This window comes from Pagrus pagrus, assembly GCF_965226575.1.
Source record: "Pagrus pagrus genome assembly, chromosome: 12".
Taxonomy (NCBI): Eukaryota; Metazoa; Chordata; class Actinopteri; order Spariformes; family Sparidae; genus Pagrus; species Pagrus pagrus.
In genome coordinates this window covers 21,727,640-21,739,931 of record NC_140196.1, presented here as the reverse complement: position 1 = coordinate 21,739,931, position 12,292 = coordinate 21,727,640, and the positions used below count along the sequence as shown (strand labels likewise).

The following is a 12,292-nucleotide window of genomic DNA, read 5'->3' as shown; positions in this document are numbered from 1 at the left end:
GCTGTGTTTGTAAAGTTTGGCGAACCAGCCTTAGACTGGACAGACAGTTTCTGACATGAGAGAATGAGAAGCAGACACAAGCTCTCGTAGCATGACATTACCTCAGAGACTCATACATTTGAGAAGGGAAAAGTGACAGCTGTCAGAGTAGACTGACCTCTGCCAGGGTACAGAAATTGCAAGATGGAAACAGGTATTCCAGAGAGTAATTCTCCTCTACCTGCATCTCTTTCCCCCTCTCTCTCTACTCATATCTCCCTCCCTCTCTCCTTCAACTCAGGTCTTGTTCTCAGCTCATTAAAAGCGTGTCCACACACACCTAGCTCATTGCTCTGCTCGCTCAGCCGTTTACTCGCAAGATGTTCCCCAACCAAAATGCACACACAGAAAAAAATACACACACGGATACAAAAATACTCCCCACTACTCTGAAACACACTGTGTATACGTAGATGTTGAGTGTGATTGCATTCTCAGCACCAGCCTTACATGAGGAGAAAATAAAGACAACACATCTCTCTGCGCACAAGCTAATGTTTTTCTGCGTTTCCCATCTCATTAGAAATAATGGCATATTACCACAGTACTGACTCATTACTTGGCACACCATGTATTTCTTAACACAGCACCATCACTTCCAGCTTGACTGAGAGGAACGGCTGAAAATAGGTAGTACATAATGGGTTACCATGGTGAGAGAGAGGAAGAGAGATGGAGGTGGGGGTAGAGGAGGAGAGACGTCATGTATGCTTGCCCATGGGAAGGCAGAAGTGACCTCTAAATCATGGCTGTCCTTGGAAGCGGCTTGGAAAAAACTGTTGTCACACATGGCCTCTCCTGGGGCGTCTTTCAAAGAAACAGGAATCAGGCAGTCCTCGAATACAGCTACATCTTGGTCTTTCTTGTGTCTGCAGTTAATTCTGAACTGACAAGACGGGAGTTAGCGGGAGTTACTGTGAGTGGCAGGTTGCTGTCACCCATCCAGCTGAATTAGAGATGGGAGTTTAATGCTGGCGGTCGAAGCGCTCAAAGCCTGCTGGCACTGACACAAAGCAAAGAGAAACAATTTCTCACAAAAGTTACCTCCAGTCGATCTTTGGAGAGTCAACTTCCTTCTCTTTTTTTGCCTCTTTTACAACAAATAAAGAATAATTGTGTGAAGTTGTGCAAATGACTTTCCTCATAGCTCCAGGGATGAGATAATTCATATTGGGTCATTTTGAATCCCTGCAGTCAGTGTAGTGCTGTACAGTAAACAAACACGCTTCCCAGGACTGACTTTTATCATTTTATAGCAGGGCAGGAGAAATGGCATCAGTTTAACTTCCCTGCGATTGTAGAATAACAAAGCATTCACAGAGTTTCTCTTGCATAAATGCTGTTTGTGCCTGTGTAGTGTGTTGCAACATAAAAAGCATTAGCCAACATGGTCTTAGCACTGCACATTAGCTTTACAATTACCACGTGACTCAAGTCACGTTGGTCCAAGTCTCAAACAAAAATTAAGAGTCATTTATCCTTGGCAAGTCAAGGTCAGTCAGGTCAATAAATGTAATCGAACAAGAAACAAATAACTTAATAAAACCTTATTTATTATTTACTTTCTTCTCAATCTAAAGCAGTTTTCTTAAAACAATACATTCACTTTACACTTGTTTAAAGGGGCAGTATGTAGTTTTGGAGAAGAAATTTTAAACTCAGAATTTTTAAATTTACAATATTAATGAGGTAATAATACAAATGTAGAAATATTATTTTGTTCCATAACTGAATAAACAAGCTGTTGTCAGAGGAAAATAAAGTCCCCAGAACACAGAACACTGTTTGAAGCTAGAAAGGTGGCAGGGTCCGCCAAATTTAAACAAAGTAAACAGTATGAAATTGTGTTGTCCTTTAAGGTCAGTTTGTTTATTCGGTTTATTCAGTCATGAAAATAAAGAGAGTTTTATTTAGTTAGTTTGTTAAGACTTAAAAAAATCAATCAATCAAAATCTTTCTCTTCTGATTAAAATTTCTTCCCCAAAACTACATAGTGCACCTTGAACATACGTTTTTATGAGGACTCATTTGCTTTCTTGCAAAGAGTTCTATGGCAAGATACAACTCTCATGTCTGAACGTTACATATGAAACTGCTTAGCGTAATGCAAAGACTGGAAACAGAGGGAAACAGCCAGCCTGGTCTAAAGTTAACAAAATCCACCTACATGTCTCTGAAGGTCATTAACATGTTATATTTAGTTTGGTCAATCCACACAAAAATAAATGTGTAAAAACAACATGTTGCTGTGTTATATGTGGGTATTCTTCCTGGAGTCGTTGCCATGAGGTTGCCAGGCAACCGGCTGAACTCTCAGAAAGAAAGAAAGCAAGTTTGTGTCATAAAATGTTGAAATGTTCCTTATATATATAAATATATTCCTATATTTTTATACATTTATTATAAAAATATATACAGCTGTGTTCAAGACACAGTGTGTAAAGGGATGCTGAAGCAATGCACTATATGAGAAAAATAATGTTTGAAAATTAAAGTATGTAAACCTATTCTACTAAGACCCCCAAAAAGTATGAACCTTAAAATTAGGATGATATGAAATATAACAGTTATATCTTGAATACATAAAAGTGCTTAATCCACATAAGACTTTATAAGAATTTAAATGTACTGTACACAACAATCGGAGACATTTAGTGATTCAAACAAGCGAAATTCATAATATCGGTACCAGCTAGTAAGCTATCATGCCTACTCTGGCCAGTCACTAAAGAAAACAGAAATGTAACATTATTGACCCATCAAGTTACTTTACGCACTGAGGAGAAGAAAAGCCAACTGTGATTCAAGTTGGAGCTTTGTGTGACCATTTGAAAACTGAAGTGATTATAAAGGAAAGGTTAATTTTTTCACTTTCAGTTTCACTTTATATCTTTAACAAATGAAGCTTCATTGTAAAACAACAGCCAGCCTTGGTGGTAGTTTACTGATGCTATGCCAACCGCTAACTAACTAACTCACACACAGACAGTCAGTATCCCTGCTTTCAGTGACTGATGATATAAAGCTGCCCGGCTTTTGACAAATGTGTTTCACTAGATTGGGTTGGATGCTGTTGACAGAATTAAGCACTCTCATATTCAGGAGTTGCAGTTAAACCATTTTTCTCTTTATCACCTCTTTCCAGTTGTTCATTGTGCAGTCACGCTCAATTGTTTGTGTGAAAAAGCAAAGCCTGTCGAGTGAATTGTCGGAGGGAGATTTCTTTCTTTTTTCCGGTGATCTTAGCTCTCACTCAGTTGGCTTGCCCTCTATAATTTATCTAAACAATCTAATCTTTTTGTTTTAAAAACGAACATGGAAAGGAAAGTGCCCTGAGCGGTTGAAGTCAGTGTCGGACAGTGAAAGTAGACAAAAATGTAAAACCTTTTGCATGTGCAGTTAGACGATACTGTATTCTCAGATATATCAATTTGTGGTTTAAAAAACTGACCCTAAAATTTCAGGCAGTGACTTTTGAGCCCTTTCTGATATCATTTCTTTAATTCACAAAGCCATTGAGTGCAGCACAATCAAATCTGACTGCCTCTGCCTTTATTGTGTGCCAACCTTGTGCCAGCTGCTTTGACCTAGTTTTAAATGAGAGTGGTTGTGTTTTTACATCTTGTGTTTTTCTTTTTTTTCATTCTCTGGATGTTTTTACATCACTCTGCTTCTATTTAGGCGTCGTGCCTGTTTTAATTTAGATGTCCTCACCCACTCCTGTCACAGATCCTTATGGGGGCATCTTGCAATCCCAGTTCACAGCATTAATCCCCTCTACACACATATTTCATATCCCTGCCGATGGACCTGATTCTCGGTTTAAGGGCTTACCGTGTGTGATGTGGTGTCTCTTTGATTCCCTTTTTCACTTGTGAGAACATCTGATAAGGATTTGAAAGGGATGGAAAAGAGCTGAGTGCAAGAGCCGAGATAAAATGGAGATTATGAAGATGATATCCATTTTTTCCCCACCTATGTGCCACGCATATTTATGCACCTTTATCAAATATCACAGGCCATTCCTCTGCTCTTGCACCTTTTTCTAAAATATTTAACAGTAAATGAGACTGAGACCTTTTTAAATGACCTGCTGGGTGACCATTATGTCTCTACCTTCTCTGTGATTTACTGCATTTGACCACTGGCTTCTTTTCTGCCTCCCAGGGCTGAATGAGTGTATGATCAACAACGGCGGCTGCTCCCATGTCTGCATGGACCGACCGATCGGCTTCGAGTGCCAGTGCCCCACTGGCTACCAGCTACTGGACAAAAAGACTTGTGGTGGTAAATAAAGACACTTTAGAAAGACAGATTTAAAAAAAAAAAAAAAATGGAGTGGCAGTCAGGCTGCTGATCGAGCTACTATGATCCTGTTTGTGTGTGTATGTGTGGTGTATTGCTTTGGGCTGCTTTCAGCTCTCTAGCTGTCGGTCTTTGTTTAGTGTGCCCAGCCTGTCACTCCCACAGGGAAACTAGCACAGTCACACTGCTCTCTCTCTCACACACACTATGTCCTTCACACCCTTCCCCATCCTTTTAACACTAACATTTCCCCATCACACCCGAGGAAGAAAGCCCGAGATGTGCTGGAAGGAAGAAGAACAGAGAGGTCGACAGGGACACGCCCTGTCTCGCTCTCGACTTCTTTCCTCCTGTTAACTGCCAATGACGGCATGTCTGTGTCTTTCTCCAGGACTGGCAGTTATATATGTGCATATTTACTCATCCATTACAGCCATTATGCTCCAAAAATCATTTCCATTTTGAGAATTTAGTTGTCTAGTGCAGCTCATGAGGGTGAATTAGTCACTGGCAGTGTCTCTCTCAGTTGATTGATAACTCCTCTTGCCTCTTCTCCCTGCAGACATTGACGAGTGTGAGAACCCGGACGCTTGCAGCCAGATCTGCATTAACTACAAGGGGGATTTTAAGTGTGAATGCTATGAAGGTTATGAGATGGACCCCGTTACCAAGACCTGCAAGGCGGAAGGTGAGTCGAGAGCTGCAGTGATTAGTCGATTGAAAGAAAAATTAGTTGATGGAATGAAAATTAATCACCAAATATTTTAATAATTGATTAATCATGACAGTATTTTTTTAAACAATAATGTCAAACAGAGAACTGGTTCCAGTTTCTTACATGTAAAGATTTGTTGATCTTCTTTGTAATTTATGACAGTAAACATAAACATAATTTACACTGGGCACGCTGGGGACATGTCTCCATCACCTTTTAAAAGCTTAATTTGTTAAGAATTAGAGTTTTGGGTTTTGGACTGATGGTTGGATAAAATGAGCAATTTGACAACCTTAATTTGGTCTCTAAGAAGTTGTGATGAGTGTTTTCACAATTTTTTGACAGTTTATAGACCTAATGATTAATCGTGCAAATAATTGGCAGATTAATTGATAGCGGAAATAAATGTTGGTTGCAGCCGTAGGTGGATCACAATTATCAACCATGCAGGCTGTCTGAGGCCTAGTCCACACCTACATGGGTGTTTTTGTAAACAGAGTTTTAAAGAAAACATCTGTCCGGACAAGCGTTTTAGCACCGTTTCAGAAAAAATCTATATTGTATTATCAATATACGTTTGTGTCTATGTGAATATAATGTCAAACAACAACATCCATTCAGTCACCGTACAAACTCAAATAATTCAATATCACAGCACATTCTCACACTCAGTTCACATTTGCCAAAAATCTGTTTCAGTTGTCCGGATGTAAACAGTGAAAGTGGCGTTTCTGACTGTCTTCACCCTGGACAGAGTTTTCCAAAAGCTACATTTACAGTGACCTAAAGTGCTGTTTACGTGTGTACGAAAGGACAAAGTTGATTGAAAAAGCTTAGTTTTAGAAAATATTTGCATACTGTATGTGTGAGCAGGGCATGAGACAACAGGATGGAAGTCAAGGGTTTTTGTGATTACACTTAGGTTAAATATTTTGTTGGTTTATATTTATGTAGTTCATAACCTACATAGTTGCTATTAAAACCAGTTTAGAGATGTAAAGATAAATTTTCCCCCTTGAGTTTAAAAAGCTGTGTTGTGCTGTTGATAACGAGAAATTATCTCAGATATTGCGTCGCTCATTAATGCAACACTTCACTCTCAGCTTTTTTGTGCCACAGAGTCAAACCAGCGTCATCACATAATCACAGACATCTTTCTGCTGTGAGGTTCTTATCGTGGCTCTGCACTTGCTTGACATAATTGCTAAATCCAGAAAAAAAAAAATCATGCATCACCAAGGCAAACACACACACGGGCCAAATGTGTCCTCCATTGTCCCGTCCCATTAGACAGTTTCATGAGTGACAGACTGATGTGTTCAACCATGCTGAACACTTCTAATTAGGTGTAGCAACTCTTCGGGGGTACCTGGCTGAGTCACGGTGGAGGCTAATTACAACAGATTTAATCTGGTCTCCGTCAGGCTTGTTGACAACAGTTGTTAGACTAGTGGAGAACAAAGTGAACTGCTCGGAGGCCAATTAATTTTCTTTGACCTCCAACTATGGCCAAGAGCTGTGAGCAAGAGGATTAGAGAGAGAGAGGCCAGTTTATGTGTTTACACTTCATTTCCCTCCAAAATGTTCATTATTTAATTGGCAGGAAACAGTGAGTCAAATGAAATGTGGTGATTCGGTCCCCACGGCTGTCAAATGTTGTGATTTCATTTGCCTCAATTAAACTGAGCTAATATCAAAGCTCAGCACTCACGTACGTGTGTGTCTGTGTGTTTGTTTGAATTTGTGCACACTGTATATGTGTTTGGACTGTATCTGCCCCCAGCCTCTGTCTTCACTCGTGTATTACTCTGTGCATGACTGGCCCGTGTGTTTGCTATCAGTTTATTGTGGCCAGGAGAGAGCTCTGTGTCTGGCCTTGTGTCAAAAAGCCAAATCTCCGTGATTGCAGCAGTTCCACCGCTTGGTTTTGAGGCAGTGAAAACTGTCGCTGCTGTGACAGCCCATAAAACCAACAGGGGGCCATTTTCGTCTTTAGAGGGGTTGGATATATTGTCATTGTAATGGCCAGTTCTTGAGAACGCTTAGTCCTGAACATCACTGTCGTCATTCAGGCGCTGGGCTTGGAGAGGAAGGAAAGTAGGAATGTGCAGGATACTACAATGAGGCTACGACACAGACTGTCAAAAGGGAAACCGAGGCAAGCGAGCCATTAATGAGAGAATATCATATCTGCCTCTAGAGATAGCTGGCTGCAGCTGCCATCCTATTACCATGCAGTGTCAGAATGAAAACAGGCTCAATATAGATGTTACAAGACAAAGGTGGGCTGTAGTTGCTAACCGGACTGATAAAACCCTCCCTGCAGGCACACACTGTTAATGTAACTGTCACCCACTTGGCTTTTTCCTGCCAGAATTATAAGGATCCAAACATAAAGTCATGATAATATAAAAGCCCCTGTTCATATTTGGGGCTAATTAAAATGCATTCTGGGTGACCTTATCATGGTGTGAACAGCTCTAAAAATAGGTGCGAATGAACCCAAAAGGGGAGAAGGACACACAGTGAGGTAGGTGCTCAGTGTTAAAAGCTAAGAGTTGTAATACTGTAGCATGACAAACAGTCTCTACCTGAAGTGAGTCTTTTGGCAGTGTGATGTCAAATTGTCATATCAGGGGTCTGTTTCCAGCTTTCTTTCCCATTTTGTGCTTTTTGTGTGTCTTTATCAAGTATTCAAATATCCACTGCAGTCCTCCTCTGTTGCTCTGTGGCTGAAAGCAAATACGTATTTTTAGCCATGCTAGCGGCATAGCTCTAGGAATGGCAATGTTGGTGATTTGATGGATTGCCATGACATTTTTACAGACATTCACGCTTTCCAGAGAGTTTCATCACTGTGGCTTTGTTGATGCCCTGAATCTTCTTTTGGCACCACAAAGAGGTTTGCATTTGCTGTTTGAAGTGAAACATCTCATCAACTATTTTGATTACACATTTTCACACACATTAATGCACATTAATTATTTTGTACAGGTGATTTGTGACCCCTCTAATCCAGCGTCATCGTGTGGCCAAATGTTTCATTTGTCCAATACCTTCAGAAATTTTTTTTTTTAAAATGCCTAAAGCAGTGACTTTAAAGGTGCAATATGTAAGAACTTGCCACATGTTGAATTCATACTCTGAACCATTAGGGGCAGCATATCAACAGACTAACTGCTAACAGCTGAGAACTGTAGCTGGTTAGCTCAGTTAGCAGTGCAGCTAGTGGTCCATACTGGGATTTTGAAGCACAGGGTAAGTGTTGGTGTTGTCTACACCAAGAGCACAGGAGGTTTGGACTACCGGGATGGGGGAGACGCTGTGGGAAATGCTGGAAAGGAGTGGCTCTACAGTATAACATAACAGAATTAATTATTGGAATGTTTTAAACTAAAGTTCATACATATTGCACCTTTTAAGTATTTTAATTTTGTGTAAATTTTCCATTCAATTGTATTGCTTAAGTTGCTGCGAAGATTTCTGTCAGGTTGAGTCAATGTGAAAAAATTGAGTAACTTAGTCTGATTTAATTAAATAAATGTAGACTTATATGATGTGGTTCTTCAATTATTATACATACAGTACATTTAAGGGGAATTTCTACCTAAACGTAGTGTGTTTTTCAAACGTTTATTATTCAGGTATTATACATGAAAGTATTTTCAATTCATATTGGTTATTCTGTGTCCACTAATAAATCATCTAGTTATTTAATTTGTTCACAGGCACAACATGATAGAAAATCTTTGCACTAAATATGACCCTTAACATTGAACTATAATGAAATTAGACCAAAATTTGCATGTAATTTAAATACCTAAATTTAAATACCAAAGTACACTCAAGGGCCTTTGAGTGTACTTTTGTTTATGACTAAGCGCTTTGTTATTAATCAGCTTCAGCTGCAGTTTGCATGAATTACTAATAAGCAAATGTTAGCACGATAAACAATGATGATGATCGTGGTAAACATTACATCTTAGCTTTTTGCATCAGCATGTTAGCATTGTCACTGTAAGCACGTTAGCATGCTGGTGCTAGCATTTAGCTCAGGACAGCCTCAGAGAGCAGCTAGCATGGCCGTGAATGATTGTGGTCACAGATTTCCTACTGATAAAATCAAATGGGAAATGGAATGGGGAATGGAAAATCTAATCTCAAGTGATCACATGACATTTGAGATGCGTTCAGCTGCCTGGTGAGACCTGCAAATCATAACTGCCCCACAGACACTGTTAACATTATTCTGTTGCGTTCTGTGGGTCAGATTTTCTCGCAGTGTATTGAGGAAACTCAGTAACTGATTCTCATTGGTTTGTGTTGGCTGTGGTGGGTCAGACAAGGACAAGATATCTGTCTGATTTAACTTTGTTCAAGGTTGTTTGTCAGCTCTCAGAGGAACTGACTGACTATTCTCGTCCTTCAGTGTGCCCGCGCTCATTCATGTCTATTTAGTTCCACCGCTTGTGTGAAAGTTGACAGCTTGCTGTTCAAAGCGGTGCACCGAATGCTAAGGTACTTCTGATCTATATCTGCAAGCAGACGATAATAAGGAGCGTACAACTTAATGATGCATACAGACACACTGATCAATACAGCTACTATTCAGCACTTTTTAATGAAGGATTATTGTCCCCTTACTCTTGTTAGAGGAGGATATTGAGCCGTATCACACAAGCTTTGTTGTGTTATTTATCTGTGTCCAAAGATGGCATTTAGAGTATCGACTCCTGCGCTACAAATGTGCAGCGCATTAAGCTTCAAGGCTTTTTGACTCAAGTGAAGCCTTGGTGTTATTTCTGTAGAGGAAAGGCCACATCATTCCCTGACACGCAGCTTCTCCCATCGTGGTCAACCATCCTGAGTGCAGCACAAAAACCTTTATAATGGTGTGCTGAAAAAACGATCTCTCCGGCTTAGTGCCATCCTCTTTTTTTGTGCGCTTCCTTTACAGCAGAGAAATGTTCCATCATTTTGGTATAATATTGACAGATGTGTCGGCACAGCAGTTATTTCTTATTTCTAATCCAGGTTTAATCCAGACCATGTATCCTCAGAATGTGTTTTGGAGTTTAAAGATTAGATTTATTTTGTTACACTACACTTGAAATTAATTGATTAAAGAAAGGGGTGCTGTGTGATGAAGATCTCTGCAGCTCCTGGACGAGAGCAGCTTTCTGCTACAGGTCGGTTTGGCACTTTACCAAATTGTCAAAGCTTATTTGACTGGTCATTATTGAAGCACATCCGACCTCCACCTACCAACAATTTATTCCTCTTACTAGCAATCTATTGATCCTGGCTCAGCCCCTTTTCTAAATTGCTTTGCACTGTGACTGTACATTTTTGCTGACTAAACTCACCCATACTTGGCCAAGAGTTCTGCTCAAATGCAGGGCCTTGAATATTCTCTGGTTTGTGTGCAGGGAAGAGCCCTTACTTGCTGTTCACCAACCGGCATGAGATCCGGCGCATCGACCTGGTGAAGAGGGACTACAGCCAGGTGGTGTCCACCCAGAAGAACGCTGTGGCTCTGGACCTGGACGTGGCCAACAATCGTGTTTTCTGGTGTGATCGTTTTCACCGGAAGATCTACAGGTAAACCAAGAACAGACAGCTTAGTTAGGAGCAGTAACAGGAGTCATTATCACTATAACATTAAAGATACACTGTGCAGTTTTTTTGTTTCCCACAAAAATGCATTGTGTAAATCTTGTGTATCATTGTATCCCCAAGCGTGCTGAATGTATTTCTTTCTTCATAATACATTTGTAGATCGAACTCTACATCTTCGTCGTACCTGCCTTTGTTGGCATGTTGCTACATTTCTTGACACATTAGTGCCACCAACTGTTGATCAGTGGAACAGTGAAAAACCACCAGCAGATCAGTGTATCATGTCACTCACATGTGCTTGGGCGTCCTAAGCATCCTTAGATCCCAACTAAATGAGGACCTATGCTTAAAAAATTCACTGCATTGCGCTACTAGTGGTCAGTAGGGTACCACAGGATCCCTTTAATTTAATTCGCAATCTTAATCTTCATTTTAAAACCGGAGTTTGGGTCAGAGACGGAGGCGACATACAGAAACCGAGGCCTCACTATACAGTATGCCTTATTTAGCTATAGCAAAGCTTGAGTGTAGGAACTCATTTGACTTGGTATTGGACTCCTAAGTACTGCATGATTGGACTCTCTTGGACTTTTTTGTTTCATTCGAATATGTCAGAATGATCAGATTTGTGGAGTGTGTATCAGTGGCACTCTCTGTTATAGGAATTTAACCCTAAAGATTTTGAGGAGCAGTGATCTGATGTTGCAGCATGAAACATAAATGCTTCACACAGGTAATCTGCTAAGTGCTCATCATCTTTTATATATAATTTTCAAGTTAATTCTGTCCATATGCTTGTATTTGGAATAGAAATGGGCTTCACAACAGATCCCGAATTGATTTTTGGTTCACAAAGTAACGATTTGATATTTCAGTCACAGTGACGGTTCTGCTTGGAATTTCTGAGAGAGCTAGTGGTGATAATTGTAAGTGGGACCCTCTGACCTGGTGCGTCATTAAAAATATCAGTGTTTACATTAAGAATTGATTTAAATGGTTTTAGAGATTTCTGGTTAAAATCTGCTTATGGAGAAATGAATGTATTACTTTTATGATTTTAGCATCGAATTATTTAAAATGCTGAAGTGAAAGAACAAGAGAGTAATAACAGATTTAGGCTGAATATTTATAAAATGTTTCCGTTCAAACAACCTTTGTGGTCATTCGAATACAGATTTCTGACTTGGAAGTGCACCTGAATGCACGATGAAGTCCATGTCCCTATGCTTTGTGTGAAACTCCGACAGCAGAGAGGACAAAGGCAGCTCAAAGATGAACCACAGGAGCATCTGAAGGTTTAAGCAGTACCACTAAAAAGGATAACAATCTAATTATTACATATATTCTGGCACCCTGACATGATTCCCCTGGTCTTGACGTACTGACCATCCATTTGTTCAGTCTTCTGATATTTTTGAAATTGAATCCACTGACTTGATGGCTCAAGCCTGCTATTATTTCAGATTAACTCCTCCCTTCCTTTTGTTATCCCAGCTACGTTTTCTCCCATGAGTGTATTTTAATTGGAGCACTGTGTTCTCTTTATAAAATGGATGTTAAGAAAAAAGATCTCTGGGGAAACTGAAATTGAAATTCCTGTTCGGGGAGCACAGC

At 40.0% G+C, this 12,292-nt stretch overlaps 1 protein-coding gene across 4 annotated transcripts in view; it reads left to right on the top strand.

The window, feature by feature from the left end:
• The window catches only part of LOC311266659 (low-density lipoprotein receptor-related protein 8-like), a 96,378-nt gene that overhangs the window by 64,159 nt on the left and 19,927 nt on the right, over positions 1–12,292 (top strand). For all 4 annotated transcript variants that reach the window (XM_084369129.1, XM_084369127.1, XM_084369128.1 and 1 more), the window contains exons 8-10: positions 4,207–4,326; positions 4,907–5,032; positions 10,489–10,660. In XM_084369129.1, the coding sequence (XP_084225255.1) occupies positions 4,207–4,326; positions 4,907–5,032; positions 10,489–10,660 (418 nt within the window). The remainder of the gene's footprint in view (positions 1–4,206; positions 4,327–4,906; positions 5,033–10,488; positions 10,661–12,292) is intronic.